Here is an 18,394-nt window from a genome sequence, read left to right on the forward strand (position 1 = left end):
TGGTCTTCTGACCGGCCTTTTGTGGTTCAGTGCTATGTTTCTGAGATTCATCTGTGTTGCTGTGAAGAGTTGCAGATCATTCATTCTCCATGTCGTACAGATTCAATTGTGTGAACGTTCCACCATCGACCCATTCCACTCTTTGAGGGCATCTGAATATCTTCCAGTTTGGGGGCTACGATGAATACTGTTGTTATTCACATTCTGGCACACGTGTTTTGGTGAATGCACAGCCACAATTCCGTTGGATAAATAGCTGTGTAATTCCTGGATCATAGGGTGGACAAAGTCTAAGCCTTCGTTGATACTTCCGGTTTCCAAAGTGGTGTTACCAACTTACCCCTCTACCAGCTGGACAGGAGACTTCCAATTATTTTATATCCTTGCCAACTCTTGATGTGTTTCATCGGCCAGATCAACTATTTTGTGGGTATGTCACTGTGCTTCTGGATGTCATTGTATTTTCTGGATTAATTTGCATTTTCATTTATAGCTACACAAATTACTTTTTATTTCTTTGATTAATGAAGCTGTGCATCTCTTCTGTGTTGCTGGCATTTGTAGAAGTGCCTGTTCCAGTTCCTTCCCTGTGTTGCTTTGGGTTGTATCTTTTGCTTACAGATGGTAGGATTTCTTTGTATTATAAATACCTTCTACTTTGTGGGTTACCTTTATTGCTTTTTTAATGATACCCCTTGAACTGAAGTTTTTAATTCTAACATAATCTGCCATTTTTTACCTCTTTTTGTGGTGAATACGTTTGTGTCTTGGTTGCAAAATCTTTCAACTCTGTCAAGGATACCAATTATGTTGTCATATGTTTTTCTCTACAAGAGATATTATTTTACTTTTTGGCTCATAATATATTTAGAGTTGAGTATTGTATATTGTTTATGGTCTAAGAGAAGGGGCAGGATAGATTTTTTCATATGCATATTCAACTAACCCAGTACTTTTATTGCAGAGACCGTGCTTTCTTGTTTGAAGCCACCATGTCCTAGTGACAAATGGACTGTGTGTGTGGGTTATCGGCTTCTAAACTCTCCAATCTACTTCACTGATCAGTTTTTTCCTGTCTTTGTGCAAACATCACATAATTTTTATTTATTGTTTTTTTTTTTCTTTCTAATAGGTCAGAATATATCATGGTGTAAGTCTTCCAATGTATTCTTCAAGATTGCCTTGGCTATCGTTAGTGCCTTAGATTTCCATATGAATTTTACAATCCACTTCCTCTCCTTCACCTCAAAACAGAGACCTGGGATTCTGCTCGGTATCATGTTAAAACATTTACGTCAGTTTGGAGAGAATTCACATTTCAGTAGCATTGAGACTGCCAATCCATGGACGTGGTATATCTCTCTATTTAATAGGATTAAAATTTCTCTTAGCAGTGATTTGTGATTTTCAACACAGAGTCTTCTTGCTGTGTCCTCATATGGCAGGAGGGCCAGAGGCACTCTTTAGGGTCTCTTTTATAAGAGCATTCATCCTACTTACAAAGGCTTCTATCTGCATGACATAAGCATCCCCCAAAGGCCCTACCTCAAAATGCCATCACACTAGGGATTAGGTTTCAACACGTGAATTTTGGGGGGGGGGGACCCAAACATTCAGACTACAGCACCAGCCTTCCCATCTTGCACCACTTTGTACCTTTGAAATCTGGCAAATGTCTTAAAGAGAGAATGGTTTGTACATTTAACATAGGTTGGCTTCCTCTGGTAGGTCCTTGTTTCCGTGAGACCCCAGGAGATTTCACTCTGTCCTTTAAAGGGTATTTGTCCATGGGAGGGGGGAAAGCAGCCATGTGTTTAAGGGCCCTCAGGTTTTCACTTTGGCACACAAGCTCCACATGACTGTTACAACGATTGCTGGTTTATTTCCCTTCATTTTGGGCCCTCTGCCTGGGTCAAGCCTGACTCTCCCCCCAAAATCAGAAAAGGCCCCCAGAGAGAAGAAATGGCTAGCTGTCTTATACTTTTTTTTTTTAGGATGCTTCTTTCCTTGTTGATATTTTCGTTGATCGAGGCTTCCTGGCTTCTGCAACTCTCTGATACCTTTAAAATTAAAGACTTTTGTCATCTACCCTGATTTTCCTAGTTTTTGCAGTGGGACGGTAATCTACTACTTCCTATTTAGAAGATCCTACACACATATCTTTTATCAGCATGTTTTGATATCAATTCCTAAGTGACTCTTTGTTTGGAGAAAATCCTTTTATTTTGCTTAGGCTTTCCTAGTGTGATATGACAAAAAAAAATCTGTATTCTTTCATTCCATCAAATACACTGAATTTCTATAAAGTAAATAAAATCAAATGCTTCCTTTGTCTAAAATTGAGACATCAGTTACACTATTAACTTTGATCTAATAGGTACGTGTTGGTTTTTCCTGGTTCAACATAATACCTAGAGAGAAGTTTTCAGTGAGACAAAAAGGGTTCAAACAAAAGTTCCTTTGATTCATGAGGTCTTTTAAAATTCATGCTCTTTTTACTCTAAGTCTTTTGGGCCTTGTTCAAGATTATCATCTCTAATGATGGTTGTGTATATTAATGCCAACCTGTTTTCTATTTATCCTTACCTCTTCAGGGACATTTCGTCTTTTTGGAAACATCTGTGACACCAGATTTTGAATTTGGTTGTTTGGTATTAGTATTAAAAGAGTTAGACAAAAAGGAGATTTCACACTATATTTTTCTTCGGACCATTCTTGGCTCTCTTCTTTCCTTTCTATAACCCCCACTGGGGTGAGATTAACATTTATTGAACATTTAATATGGCCTTCGATGGTGAGTGTAAAGGGGATGGCACTTCTCTTTCTCATTTCTCACAACAACCTTCTAAGTAGGAATTATCTTCCTCATTTTGTAGAAGTGGAAACTGAGCCTCAGAGTCTATAAGCAGATTGCCTAGTGATACCTAGAGAGAAGGCTCTTGTTGCCACAAAAATTAAAGTGTACTTCACTTCCAGGTTGGTTTGTTTGTTTTTGATGAATAATTGCATAAAATATCTCAAGGCAATGACAACTGTATTCGCTGTATTTCCACCTTTCTTTATGCTGTTCTTAGCTGAGTATTTTCTCTGCAAGTACAGGGACTGTTCAGAACTCTGAAATGATTGCTTTAATTGATACTAAAAATGGGCACTTTTAAATTCAAACAGCATTGTAAACATTCTTGACTTATTGCCACCCCCCGTTTATGACCTTAGCACTCCTGTCTAGACCCGTTCCTTCCACAAAACTTACCTGTTCTGATGGCTCCCATCTCTTTTGCGTGGGCGACTCTCTAAGAAAAACCTCCTTCCCTCTGCTGGAGTCTCATGGGACATCATCTCCACATGCACCCCATAAAGACAACATTGGAACGATCCTTTGAAACCCATTTCACTTCTATCAATGGAATAATCATCTCTGGTTTCTGGACTAGAAAACTGAATATCACCTTTTTAATACTTTATGTTGAGCATGTACGTTTTTCAAAGTCTTGCTTCTTCCTTCCAGATGTTTTCTAGACCCATCCTCTCTGGTCCATTTCTATTGCCACCAGGCACAACTTAACCCTTGCAACTAAGACACCAGCTATGGCTTTCAGTGTACTTCCTGACTCTAGACTCGCTCCATCTGAAGTCACTTCACTGCTTCATGCTTCCCTTACCCTGATTTCTGCCCCAGCATTAGAATGCCTGCCTGCCTCCCACATCATCATTGTGCATTTTCTACACTGGGGGTTATCTTTCTAAAGCCCAAAGATTAATCGTAATCAGATCAAACCCTTTGGCATAGCATATGGAGCATTTCATGATCTAGTTTGGGATCTATTCTGCAGATCTGTTGAATGCCTGCTCTAAAGCAGGCACTGTGAGAGCAGCCAGGCATTCAACACAAGGCCTAGTACCAACCTTAGAGCAGTAGGTGCTTGGCCAACTCTCTGTTCTTAGCTTCATACATGTGGAGCCTACCATGCAAGCCTTCTCAGTGTGCTACCTATCCATATTCTTTCAGGCTTCTCTTTTAGAATGCCTTGCCTTTTCTCATTAACAAAACTAAAAGGCAACCTACTGACTGAGAGAAGATATTGGCAAATGACATATCCAATAAAGGGTTAGTACCCCAAATATATAAAGAACCAATACAACTCCACATCCAAAAACCAAATAATCCAATTAAAAATGGGTAGAAGACGTGAATAGGCATTTTTTTCCCCAAAGAAGGTATATTGATGGCCAACAGACACATGAAAAGATGCTCAACATCACAAATCATCATCAAAATCATAATGAGATGCTCACACCTGTCAGAATGGCTAAAATCAAAGACACAAGAAACAACAGGTGGTGGTGAGGATGTGGAGAGAAAGGAGCTCTCATGCACTGTTGGTGGTACCCCTCAAAAATACAAAAACACTAATTCAAAGGGCTACATGCACCCCTATGTTTATAACAGCATTATTTACAATAGCCAAGATAAGGAAGCCGCCCAGGGGTTTACTGATTGGTGACTGGATAAAGAAGACGTGGTCTGTATACACAATGGAACACTAGTGAGCCAACAGAAAGAATGAAATCTTGCCATTTGCACTGACATGTATGGATCTAGAGACTATAACACTAAGCGAGATCAGTCAGAGAAAGACAAATACCGTATGATCTCACTCCTATGTGGAATGTAAGAAACAAAGCAAATGAGCAAAAGGGAAAAAAAGAGAGAGACGAGCCAAGAAACAGACCCTTAACTATGGAGAACAAACTGATGGTAACCAGAGGGGAGGTGGGGGCCGGGGGGAAAAGGGTGCTGGGGATTAAGGAGACTACTTGCTGTGAGGAGCACTGGGTGATGCATGGAAGTGTGGAATCACTATATTGGACACGTGGAGCTAATGTTATTCTGTAGGTTAGCTGTACTGGCATTAAGATAAAAAAGAAATGGGGATGGAATGACAAAAGTGCATTACCTTTTCTCAACTTATCCTTATCCCCGTAACCGATAAGCTCCCTGTGGCCACCCCCAAGGGAGGACCAGGGGCTCCTCTGGGCTTAGGTCCATCAGAATAGGGATAACATTGCTCTATAGTCTTGCGCTTACTGGCCTAACTCCCCAAATCACTCATTAGCACATGGAGCACAGGAACCATGAATTATTCAACTCCGAGACTCCGGGACCAAGCACAGTGCGTGTGGATGAATGTCTGTGGGCTATTTCATCATGCAATTTCTTCCTCGAAAACTAAGGCGATCTTTTGGCTGCCGGCTCCAGCAAGACTTGTCTGGATGTTGCGATGCTTGGAAGACAGAACTTTTCAATGTACATCCAAATAGATTTCCACTTGTCTACACAGAGTGGATGCGGCTCTTCTCTCTCCCTCTCTTACGTCCCACACCACACTCCCTTCCAGTTTTGATTCCTCTGCTCTGTGTTCTCAGGCCCCTCTGCCTCCTCCCCTGACACTTACCCAAATCCTACCTGCCCTTCCAAACCAAACTCAAAGGCTGACTTCGTTGTGAAGCCTTCTCTGCCTATTGCCTGCCATCTTGATTGTGTGTTTGTCAGACACTGGTCTAGTATGTGGTTTGCATGTGAGTCCCCAGCATATGGAGATGGGGTCTGAGAAGTCTTAGTTTACCTGTTACTGTGCATCACGAGGGCACATACCAAAGGTCCTGTGAATATTCACTTTCATATATGCGACTCAAATAGAATCTTTAGCCACAAGCAACTGGCTTTTTGGAATAAGAGGGAGAGCAAAACTTCTGGTGTGATTGACACAATGGACATCTCTGTTTAATAAACACCGAGACCAACCCTGACTCCCCCATCTCAGCCTATGGCAGATCCTATTAGCTTTGTGTCTAAAGTAGACTACCTCCAGGATCTGACTTCTCATCCTTTCCCCTGTTATCAGCCCAGTTTACTCTCATACCGAGGTTGTCACCAGTCTCCCATACTTGTGCCCTTGTCCCCTATGTCTGATCTCAACAGGGCAGCGTGACGATGTCATACTGTACCCTACTGAGGCCTCGGCCCCGGCGGTCCTGTCTCACCCACAGTAAAAGCAGGGGGTGGTGTAGGGCCCACGTGACTCCACACCATCTGTATCCCTACCCCCTGCCTGTCTCGCCCACTCTCTCTGGTCCAGCCCTCATGGGCTCCTTGGCCTTCCCTTAGAAACTTCAGGGCTCCCATCTCCACCACCTTCATGTTTTTATGCAAATGTCGCGGCCGCAGCGAGGCTCCCCAGGGCTGCCTCAGTACAGCTGCGGCTCCCTGCTGTCCGCCATCTTTCATCCACTTCCTGGTTTCATACATACATCGTATGCTTCTCTTTTTCCCAAAAAGTATATTATGTATTTTACTCAATTTGCTTCCTTTCTCCATGGGAGTGTCAGCTGCACAAGGACAGCCATTCTTGTTGGTTCACTGCTATACCCCGGCTTCTAGAACAGTCTGTGGATGTTGCATTAGTAGCTTTTGAATGAAAAGCCATTGTTCTGTGATTAGGAAGCTCCAAGCAGAGCGCACCTGATGTCTTTCCGCAGTCGCCTGGGGTAACAGGATAAAAGCTGTGGGACAATTCAGCTGTCAAGTTCGGTGATGTCCTCTGGGACTGTCTTTCAACTTGCCCTAAGAGAAAGAACTGTCCCACAGATGTGGGCATGATGCCAAGATGAAAGGCATCAGTGCGCCTCCCTAGCTGCGGCACCTGCCTAAGACAAAGGACCGCGAGCTCCCCACTCTGACCTCTAATTGGACAAAGACCGGAGAATTCCAGGCTTTGGGGTTATTACTGACTTACTGTATGTTTAAATGTTTGCCTTCCCTGCCTCTACACAATTCTATTCTTCCCAAGAACACCTCTGGGTGTTACCAGAAGAAACGTAAAATGTAAAGATGCATTTATAACAGAAAAGTATACACTCGGTAGCATTTTAGAAAGTACTCACCACTGTCGATGGCTAGGAAGAGGGCAGTGTACACGCTGTTGTGGACAAAGGGCGACTCACGGTCCAGCACGGCTGTGGTGTCAACGGTCCCATTGATGGGATTAATATTCAGCCAGCCCGCTGGGTCCTTGTAAATGGAATACCTGAAAAAGAATATAATTCCCAAACAACATTCAGGTGACACTCTGAACAGATTCAAGAAATATTCACTGGGAACAAGTTCTCATGTGGGTGCCAGATAATTCTTTTTTTGATTTATTTGAGAGAGAGAGAGTGAGAGAGTAGGTAAGCACAGAAGATGGAGGAGCAGGCTCCCTGCTGAGCAGAGAGCCCGATGCGGGGCTCCGTCCCAGGACCCTGAGATCATGACCCGAGCTGAAAGCAGATGCTTAACCGACTGAGCCACCCAGGTGCCCCAGTGCCACATAATTCTTTACATACATCCAAAACATCATTGCAGTTATAGTTGTTCATTCAGAAAGTAAGGCTGGCCTCCAACTCTGCTCAATATTTTGGGCATGTGCCTCCTTCCTGTCTCATGACAAGCCTGTGAGGAGAGAGCTTGTATTGGCCCAGTTCTCAAAGAGGCTGAGTCAAAGCCATCCAAGTCCAGCTCTATTTCTTCAATACCCTGGCTGTGCCCCATGTACAGATCCCAGGGAGAGGTGCTGTGAACGCACGGGCAGGAAGCAAGGATGCTTGGAGGAACTGGCCATTCCCTCTGACGGAGAGTCACCCTGGGGACCTCACAGGAGATGCAGTGTCTGAACCAAGACCAGAGGAAAATGAGAATGAGAAGACAGGTCAGGAAGAGAGAGCAATACAAGCTAACGCATGGAACAGAGAGATTCACTGGAACGTAAGTCCCACCAAAGCCAGGGTATCTGTTTGTGGTCATGATCCCAGCTCCTAAAACATTGCTTAGCACACACACAACACTCAACAGACAGCTGCCGAATGAATACTGATGGGCCAGCATGTGGGCGGTTATGCTTGAGGCGCAGCTTCTCTGGGGGGACACTGAAGGTATAGGAGTTTAGAGAGACAGATTTCAAAGAACCTGAACCACTGTTGTAAGGGGTTTGGGTTCTGGATAATGGGAAACCGTCAAAGAACTTTAAAACATTACTATTTTTGGAGGTTGTCGTAAAAGTAATCCATGCTCCTTCTAAGAAGTTCAAACAAAAGGTGCACTAGGTAAGAAATGAAAATCCCATTTTCATTTGATCAGGAGACTAACTGAACAGGACTCAGAATTCTTTGAACTGAGTGGCTGGGATAATGGGGGGCTGTCCCAGTGACGTACGGCAGGTGCCTTAATCACTTCTGTACTTGAGCCAGAGTGATGCTGGCCAGTGTTCTCCTGCCATTCTTCACCAGTCTTTGAAATATAGCCCTTGGGGTGCCTGGGTGGCTCAGTTGTTAAGCATCTGCCTTCAGCTCAGGTCATGATCCCAGGTCCTGGGATCAAGCCCTGTGTTGGGCTCTCTGCTCAATGGGAAGCCTGCTTCTCCCTCTCCCACTCCCCCTGCTTGTGTTCCTTCTCTTGCTGTGTTTCTCTCTGTCAAATATATATATATACATACACACACACACCCTTTAGGGGACATGAAAACTGATGGCTTATCAGCCAAGTAAAGATGCCCAAAGTCCATCATTTCTGCCATATACTGCTGACTTTGGTTCTAAGGACATTTCAAACCTGATTTAACTAACAAGAGTTTGGGGCAAACTGCCACCCTAATCTTCACAGTGGAAATCATGTCCACATCTTAATCCTGGGGACCTGTGAATGTTACCCTTTATGGCACAAATGTTGCAGGTCTAATTAAGGGGAGGATCTTGGGGTGGAAAGGGGCTTTTGGATTCCTGCACTACACAGAACCTTAGGTGTCCTCATAAGACGGAAGCAGAGAGAGATTTGAGACACAGAGAAGAGAAGAGGCAGAGACTAGACTATTGCAAAGGAGTCTCCCCTACCGTCTCCAGAGGGAGTGTGGCCCACCACGATTTTGGCCTGGTGAGTCTGATTTTGGGTTTTTGGCCTTCGGAATGGGGGAAAAATACATGTCTGGCCTCACCCGGTTTGTAGGACTCTGTTACAGCAGTTGTTATGGTGCCAATAAGAAACCAACCCAGCAGGTGTAATATTCCCTGAAAACCAAACCATAGAGCCTTCAAGGTCATAAAGTCAGGATGTGGGCCCAGAGCTGCTGTTCTGAACCCTCACACTGAGCTGCTTCCCAGCTGACTTACTGGAGGGCGGTCAGAAGACACTGGATGAATTTTGGAAAAGCAGATACCTCCGAGGATAGAACGAAGATGACTCCAAGGGTCCTGGTTTAGATTTTTCCTGTGTAGGTGAGACCCGAGGGGTTGTCCACAGGAGTGTGAATTTAGGTCACCAGAACAGACACCGAGCACCTCTGCGTGCATCAATCACGTCAAATCCAATTTTTCTTTTGCAAAAGTAGGTGAACCAGACCCTAGACTGCTGAACAACGCCAGGGAGTGGGCCCTGCTAATGCTTCCCACAAGGCGGTGAGTCTGGTCTTCCTAGAACAGCCTTCAGTGCCCATTTCATAACAGTATCAGCAGCGGCAGCCAACAGTAGACTGTTTACTACGTGGGAAGGCCCTTTTCAGGGAGTGTGCTGTGTCTACTCTTTCAGGCCTCACATCAGCCTTGAGAGGCGGATAATATGATCATTCCCATTTCACAGATGGGGAAACTGAAGAGAGGCTGTCTGCCATTCAGCTTTTCATTGTCTTACTTTTTTCCTATGAAACTCCAGGCTGTAGATTTCTTAGTTTTCATAGAACTTCTACCATTTAAAATCTGCTTGAATATTAAAAACACACACACACACAAAAGTCTGGGACAGAATTTCTGTTTTGTTTTTAAAAAGGGAGCCATTTGAGTTTTTTGCCAAGAAAAAAAAAATATTGTTCCAGTGCAAAAATAAGCCAACCAGCCAACACAGACAGACAAAGCACTTTGCCAAGGTCAGAGGTGAGTGCGTGGCGATGTTAGGATTTGCACCCTGGCTGTTGGGTGTCAGGGGCCTGCTCTTAACCTCTCTGCCCTGGCCACACAGGATCCTGGATGTCGTCAGCATCACATGGGAGGAAAGGCATGGACGTTGGAGTGAAAACCCTGGACTTTCACTGTGTGACCTTGGGCAAGCTACTTGTCTGTTTCTGTTTCCTTGGGGAGGCAGGAGAATCCCAGGGCTCATGGGGAGCTGTGAGGGCCGGGTGGGACCCGGCGCGAGGTGGGTGGCTCCCAGCAGAGCAGGTCACATGTGGTCCGCTGGGGTCAGGTCCAGGATGGGATCTGCACTGTCCCCTGGAATGTTTTGGGAGCCCCAGCTCAGCAGAGCCCCGGGGAGACAGCATCCTGTAGGTGCAGTGGTGGTGGGGAGCTCGGGGAATGGGAGGCGCTAAGGTAGTTTTCCTCATACTCCCTTGCTGCCTCAGTGATCATTTCCTTGTTTCTCAAAAACAGAAGAAATGCATTACTCATAAGAATGAACCGCTTTAAAAACACCTATCATTTCCATAGGAATTTATTTCTTTTCCTGCAAACTGCTGTCTTCGAAGACCGGGCTGAAAGGCCTCCTCCCGGTTACTCTGTAAGAATCCCCGGTTAGAAGTTGTGTTGGCAGGAGGAGGTTCGAGTGGACCGTGCTAGGCCCTGCGCCAAACTCTTCCGTCCATTTCTGTGGTTCTGAACAACCAGATGAAGTTGGTATCATCCCTGTTGTAAAGGTGAGATAACCAAGATTCAGAGAGGCTTAGCAACTTGCCCAGAGCAGCACAGCCGCCGTGGCGGAGATGGAATTGTGCATGGGTGTGCGGGACTGTGGGCGCCGGGCCTGAAGGAGGTGCTTTTTGTTACTTATGCTCAGGGCCAGGTGTTCGCTGTTCCGTGTCCTTCCGGGCCACGGAGAGCGCCTGGCCCCTGGCGACACCCAGAACCTTCAGTGGCAACCTTCCTCTGTTGGTCGCAGTCATCAGAGAAATGGGAGGTGCGAAGAAAGGCAATCTTTGTTTCCTGTCTTACCAGGTAACACGTTTGGAGCTGATCCAGGAGTGATTCGTGGCGGTTCCATGTATTTGAAACAAGGAAAAATTTAAATGGGCCATATTTTATTCCCTGATTACTCAAATCAGACTTTAGAATATAAATAAAAACTGAATGAAATTATCTAGCTTTTTATGTTGGCAAAGAATCGATACTCTGTTTCTCCCTAGTCGTGGTTTTGATCTCACGATGTTACAGTTTCATGGTATGATGAACTTCTCTGCTGCTTCTCTTGCATGAGGAGAGTTCAGACATGAACTTGGAGGCTGTCCACTAAGAACCGTGCCCAGTGCACTTAGGCCTGTCCACATCACCCTCCCAGAGAAAGCAAGGACTTAGGGTTTCACACAATAGCTGCTCACTGTTTTACTTCCTTTAAAGAATAACCAGGTAGGGGCACCTGGGTGGCTCAGTTGGTTAAACGATCGATTCTTGATTTTGGCTCAGGTCATGATCTCAGGGTTGTGAGATCGAGCCCCACGTTGGGCTCTGTGCTGGGCATGGAGCCTGCTTAGGATTCTCTCTCCCCTTCTCCCTCTACTTGGAATCCCAGCCACAGACACAGAAGGACAGGCACAGCCCCCCCACCTCCCCGGTCCCATTCCTGAGCCCTCCTGAGCAATGCAAGCCAAGAGCTGGGGGCAAGGCCCTGAGTGTCGGCGTGGTTTTCCCCCACGCCAGAGCCTATTACCCCAGAGGGGAGGGAGAGCAGCCGGGGACCACCAGCCAAACCGCTTTTCCACTTCCTGGGTGAAGGGCCCTTTCGTCAAATCATCCCCTTCTGACCGGTTCACCAGATGCTCTATGTAAATTCCTGACATTTTCAAAGCTGTCTTTTAAATAAACCTTTTGATATAAAAATACCAGCATGCAAGATGTTTTCCGTGCTTTTAGGCCTGAAAAATGCACATGACTTATTAAATTGGAATTTCCGGGCAATTTATCTGTAATGTGAACTTTGCTTGTTACAGGGGAAGAAAAGTCAAATTAAAAACGGGACTCATTTCAGTCCGTAATGTGGCTTCACAGGAGCTGCTCAAGGGCTTGTCGGGATTCGGCCTCTTCTGGGTATCGGTCTCGGCAGACATGGGGTGGGCTGGTTAGCAGGGTCAGGCCGCGCCGGGAAGAGGGGCTGGGCTCTGCCGACCATGCTCGGACCCTACACCTCTCCTGGGAAGCAGGTTACTGTCCGCAGGGCCCCAGCAGAATCGGAAGGAGATCGCCAGGCCAGGGGCCAGGGCCAGGTATCCACCCAGAAGGACTTCCAGAACCAGGGGCTGCCAGCCTCAGCCCTCGTGGGGCCCAGGTAGTGACGGAAGGAAGAGACGCCCAGGTTTGACAAGGTCCTTCTATAACTTCTTGGGTTCACTTTCTGTGACATGGGGGACCCGTAGTTGTTCAGCACAGATACCAAAACCACCTGGGTTTAGCATGGTCTTCCTTTTATATTAGACTTAAAAATATTACAAAGTAAAACACTGCTAATAGTGCAGGGTTAGCTAAGAGGATCGAAGCTGTATTAGAGCACCAGAAATGGGCAAGTTAGGTAGATAGGGAGACTGGAAGACAGATACAGATGTGGGTATAGATATCTGATATATAATTATATACCTGGCATATATATTAGTTAAATAGAGATCTATCCATCTACTGAGACAAATATTTTATATATAATTACATTTATGGCCACCCATATATATGTTTGGAAATTTACTATTTGATACAGATGGTAGGTTAGAGTGTTTGCAAAAGCTAGACCATTCAACAAATTCTACTGACTCCTTATCCATTCAGAACAAGGAAGCTGGACCCTTGGGCATGTTAGCATATAGGAAAATGCACACGGAGAGGTCCGGGAATCTGTTTATAGACTGGGAGCTTGGATTACCTGGAGGAGGGGGACTTGGGTTGGGACTCGTGTCAGGGGGACTCAGTCCAAGATCTCTAGGGCTTTGTTAGATCCTCAAGAATCAGAGAAGCGCTGATCTAGAGCAAATACTCATCTGGGAACCATCAGAAATATCCTGGATGCTATCACGTATTGTAAGGAGGGCTGGTGTTTTTTGGACAAACATATGAGCCGCACTGTAGTTCGCGAGGGGAGGGGCAAGATGGCGGAGAAGCGGGAGTCCCTGTTTCAACCAGTTCCCTAATGTGAGCTAAATACCTATCAGAACACTCTGACCACCCAGGAAATCAACTTGAGATGTAGGATTATACACTTCTGGATCTCTAAGGGGGCAGAAGACACCAGTGGAGAGGAAAAGCAGAGTGGGAACCCTGGGACTGAGCTTGGACGATAAACAGAAGCGGGAGGGGCCACCAGAAGTGATACCCCGGGACGAAAGTGCCCTGTGAGCAGGGACCAGCACTAACTTGGAGTCTGGCTAAAGCCCTGTAGTTCGCTCTCAGAGAGGAGTCAGTAAAATGGAAAAGACTATGAGAGTCTGGAAGAGGAAAGCAAGAAAAGGAAGAACACAGAGGAATTTTGAATTTCTACTGAAGGAGGCAGAGGATCTGTAAAGCCACAGGGAAGAAAGGAGACAGGAGGCGCACCCTCAGCTCCCCGCTTAATTCCAGCTCAGCGGGCTCCCTGTGTGCTAGATGGGCCGCCTGCTTGGGTGATGCACATCAACCACTTTATTTAAAAACAGAAGCAGAAAGTAATTGAATTTCCAGCAGAAGAAAAGTACACTGTTTTGAAATGGCTCACGTAGCTCTGGATCTCCACGCAAAGCAAAGGGCCTATTTCAAGTCTCCTGACAAGACATACAGACCAGATTAAAAGGCCAGTGAATCCGAGAATCCCATCAGGGTTCAGGGCTTGCGGAAAGCTCGGGGGGTGGGGGGCGGGCAACCAGGGCACCAGCGCCAAAGAAAGCAGTCTCAGTAACAGGAGGGACCCTCCAGGGGTGTGGAGATGCCACCATCAGCAGATGTGGACGAGGGAAGGTAGGGACAGAGCTTGCCTAGCCCAGCATGAGGCTGGGGACATCCATGGCAACATCGTAGCTGGAACAGGGGAGGAGCTCTTGACGTCTCTCAGCCCTTCCCCGGAACCCCTTCTCCCAGGGATCCCAGAGTCCCCGGGCGGAAGCCGGAACTCATCCTGCACGAGGCTCTACCAGATTCCAATTCTGACCATCCCATTCTCTTGGAGGCTGCTGTCTTCAGATGGCCCGGAGGTGAGGCCTGGTTGGTTCCATCTAGAAATTCTGACTCCCACTTTAACAATAAGCAATGCACGGTCATCCCTAAGGAGGCCACTCCCTGCCCCTGCAGTGGACCGAGGGAGGTTTTGTGCGGGTCCATGATCTCTGCTCTGTTGCAGGAGGTAGGAGCTAAGGCAGTGGGATCATTTTTTGCTTGGACCACTGCACTGCACCTGACTCCTTGCTTTCATTCTACATACTACATTCCATTCTCTAAACCACAACCAGAGTATTTTCAGTTTTATATCCTATATAAACTGGGTCCCTTGCTCAGGATCCCCCAATGGCTTCCCACTGGGCATCGACTAAAATCCCAACTCCCGGCCATGACTCCAAGGCCCTAACTCCCCACACTCATTTCCCGATTCTTTCCTTGCGCTCCCAAAGCTGTAGGCACACGGTCTTCCTTTGGTTCCTTCAAAACACCAAATCCATTCTGGCCTCAAGGTTTTCCATGTGCCTCATGGAACGTGGCTGCCTTAGATGTCCTCATGTGTGTCTCGGTCTCAGCCCAGATACCGAGGCCTCTGCGTCCCCAGAGAGAGCGCTGTGAAACGTTCCATCTGAAGCCTGTCTCCTCACCTGGCTGGCTCCCCAGCTGCCAGTGTGAGCTCCTTGGGGCAGGGAATGCGTCCCTCTTCCCCAGCCCTCTGTGTCTTGCACCTAAAAGAGCGTCGGCACACACAGAGTGGACATTTGGTTGTTGAATGAATGAAAGAAAGTATAAGCCTTCTTTCATACACTTTGGCCTGTATCCTGCATGATGCAGAACCCTAAAGGAATTTGGTCGCGAGGTGTCCATCCAACCCGCCCATGGGCGGACCTCTCTCTCAAGAGGACTTCCAGACCCTCTCACTCATTAGAGCCAAACCCCCATGTGAATGCTGCTCCAGAAGTCCCTTCAGTGGGCTCATACCTTCTACGTGATGTCAGCGGGGACTCAGGTGAGTACGTACGCCGGGGGTCCCAAAGATGAGTGAGTCCCAGGCTCAGGGACTCACTAGAAGGACCTACAGGTCTCACGATGTCATACTTAAGGCTAAGATGTATTACAGCGAGAAGATGCAGGGCAAGACCAGCAAAGGGACAGGCACACGGAGCGAAGAGGAGGGGAGCAGGTGCCGGCTTCCAGAACCTTCTCGTGGGGGCTCACACTGCACACACTCAATTCCCCTGCAACGTGTTGTAAAGTGTTGTCCACCAGGGCTGCTTGTTAGGGGTCCCCGTGCCCCAGGCTTTTCCTTGGGGGCTGGTCATGTGGGCACCATCTGCCCGGCACATAGCAAGATCCCTGTTTTCCAGAAGGAAAGCAGGTGCTCAGCATAAGCCCCATTTGTTTGCACAAACACTGGAGGCTCAGGGAACCGTCCTTCTCACCTAGCACCGGGAGAACCCTCTAGAAATCCAAGTTTTCAGATGCCAGCCAAGTCCAAACCGGGAAGCAGTCCTTCCTGGAGACCCGCCTCAGGCCTGCTCTGCTTTCGGGTTTCTGTACGGTCCATGCTCAGAACAGGGAACCTGGCAGAGCAAAAGCCGCTCTACTTCTTTCTGGAATTCATTTAATTCCTATTTCTCCTAGAACCATTTTAGTTCTAGAGACCGTACAGCGAAGGAAGCTGGAAGTCACTAAGGAACACATTTTGCGGGCAAGGTGGTAGGGGGCTTCACCCCCTCTCGCGAGAGTGTTCACTTCCTTGTGGAATAAATATTGGCAGCGTGTCAGACACCAAGTCTGGTTCTGAGTAGGCAGCAGCGAGTTCCCTGCTTTATCGGAACTCATCCTCCAGCAGTGAGAGGATTTTAATGAGGACTTGCACAAATCTTTACTTAATGACACGCATGACGAGGGCGGCAAAGCCGGTCGGCTCCCCATAACTCACCATGTGCTAGGAAGGTTTCTAGTTCCTGCCGCGCCTAGAGCTGGAAGTCCACGTTCAAGGACCACCAACCGGGTGCCACACAGTGGAGGCCCATCATGGCCTGTCACTGCCCATCGCCCTGGGAGGCAGACATCATCACCTCTGCTGTCCCGAGGAGGAAACAGAGGCTCCAAGTGGACCAGCAGCAGCCCACCTGCATCATGTGGCTTTAAAAAGAATTTTATTTATTTACTTACTTATTCTTGTTAAGTAAGCCCCACACCCAGCCTGGGGCTCGAACTCACGGCCCCAAGATCAAGAGTCGTGTGCTCTACGGACGGAGCCAGGTAGCCGCCCCTACCAGCCAGGGGCCCTCTCAGTGGCAGAAGGGTGGCCCCAGTGCGGATCTCTCCGTCTTCCTGAACACTGTCTCTGTTTTTGCTTTGCCTTAAAAGTAGCCTACTAGGCTTGGAAATTTCCCTATGCCATAAACACTCCCAATTTTGGCTTCTGTCAAGTCAGCGACCTTGCCGAGTGTGATAGGGCCTCTTGATTTCTAAGATGTTCTCCAGCTGGTTCTGGCTGACCAAAGTTTCAGGGCCACCACTCAATGCGTAATGACCAAACTGGGAGCTGAATCCCTCGGGCAGCATCCCCTGGTTGGGTTTTCTTAGACGGGCCTGGAAACTCTGTGACACTTGTAACTACATGATAACCTTTCCTAAGAAAACCCCCAAACTCTTCAATACACACACACACACACACACACCCCCCATTAAATCGACATAACCCTTTCTTAAAATCCCATTTGTTTATTAAAAAAATCATACCTTCAAGAAAGGCTTAATATAATACAGCCCATATGTGCATTTAATATGTTCATGTCTGGAAATTCTCAAATAACCTAGGCTCAGGCTGGTCTTCGATTCAGAAGCGAAGACTGACAGCTTTTAAATTAGACCCAGACCTGCCACAGGGACACGCAGCTCAGCCGCGGTGGACCGCCCGTAAGAACAGGTCCGAATGGGACTGACTCTACAAGACAGCGGCTCTCAGACGTGTTCTGCTTCCACCGACGGGGACCGAGGGGCCGGCTGTAGCACTACGGTGTGTGCAGAGGGTTCTCATGAATTCAAGGGGTGCTAGCAGGAAAGCCTTTTTCTGTTCACTCCCCGACCTGCCCCTCGGTTGTGAGCCCTGCGTGGGTCGAGTCTTCCCTACGACAGAAGGAAGCTGACACCCCTGGGGAACCTGCTGCTTGCCACCCATCGTGCATATCATCTCCGATGAGCCCTTGTCCCCTGTTCAGGGCGAGGCAAATCTGCTCCTTGCTTCTCCCAGCAAAGCTCAGGCCTGTGCTCCTGCTCGAGGCCACTGATCTTGTGATGGGACTTTCTGGGCCTGCAAGGTGATGCTGCTGTGGCAGGGCTTTATCCCCATTTGCCAACTTATTCCAAAGCTTATGCACAAGGTCCCCCACCCTGCCCCAGTTTTGAGGCCTGCGCAAACACAGCAGTTACAGAAAAAGGGCGCCCCACCCTCTGAGTGCTGCTCCAGGCTTACGAATGTCTTTAACGGACCTCGCCTTACTGCTTTAGGCCGAATCGATCGCCGGGAAATACAGGGAAATACAGAAAACCAGAGTCGTCGTGCAAAGCCACAGATTTAACAACATTGGAAAAGTCAGGAAACTGGGACCTCACAGAGTAACTGAATATGGGGCTTTCTTCAATAATTAGCTGGGACCTCTGGAACTCGAGATTTCTGAAATCCAAGGACATACTTGGCAACTCTAGATGAAGACATGAGTTAACATCTCCCATGTGGGTAAAAGTATGAAACAGATGGCTTTAAAAACGCAGTCACAGGAGGGTTCTATTATTAATTTATCGTGATCACGGTTACTGATTTCATCATTAACGATCAAGCCGGGCTCGCATGCGCAACCGGGGCAGGGTTAAATTTCCCACCTCCGTGTGCACGTGGGTGGTTTTTCCCAAGCCCTAGAGACTGCACTCAGAAACGGAGAGGATGATTTGGGAGTTGGGTACCGGTTGGTAGGACCCAACCTTTCCTCAACGTGAGGATATTCAACCATTTGTGGGGTTATGCAATTCGTCTGCTTTTGCTGTGTTTTGGGGTCCGAGAATGCAAACGGGAACAAGGCCCTCGAGGTCTGTTCACCACCCGAGGTTTCCACTGAATGTGTTGTGAGTCATGGTCATGGTCTCTAACGCCCACCCCTGCTGAACTGCAGTGGTCCTCAGCCTCACTCAGTCGGACCCATGCCCG

At 47.3% G+C, this 18,394-nt stretch overlaps 1 protein-coding gene across 1 annotated transcript in view; it reads right to left on the minus strand.

Annotated features, from left to right (window-relative positions):
• Positions 1 to 18,394, minus strand: part of CDH13 (cadherin 13) — a 986,611-nt gene that overhangs the window by 23,947 nt on the left and 944,270 nt on the right. Inside the window, exon 11 of the mRNA XM_082712008.1 lies at positions 6,946 to 7,088. Coding sequence (XP_082568134.1) covers positions 6,946 to 7,088 — 143 coding nt within the window. The remainder of the gene's footprint in view (positions 1 to 6,945; positions 7,089 to 18,394) is intronic.

Source organism: Mustela nivalis (assembly GCF_964662115.1).
Source record: "Mustela nivalis genome assembly, chromosome: 18".
NCBI classification, from domain to species: domain Eukaryota; kingdom Metazoa; phylum Chordata; class Mammalia; order Carnivora; family Mustelidae; genus Mustela; species Mustela nivalis.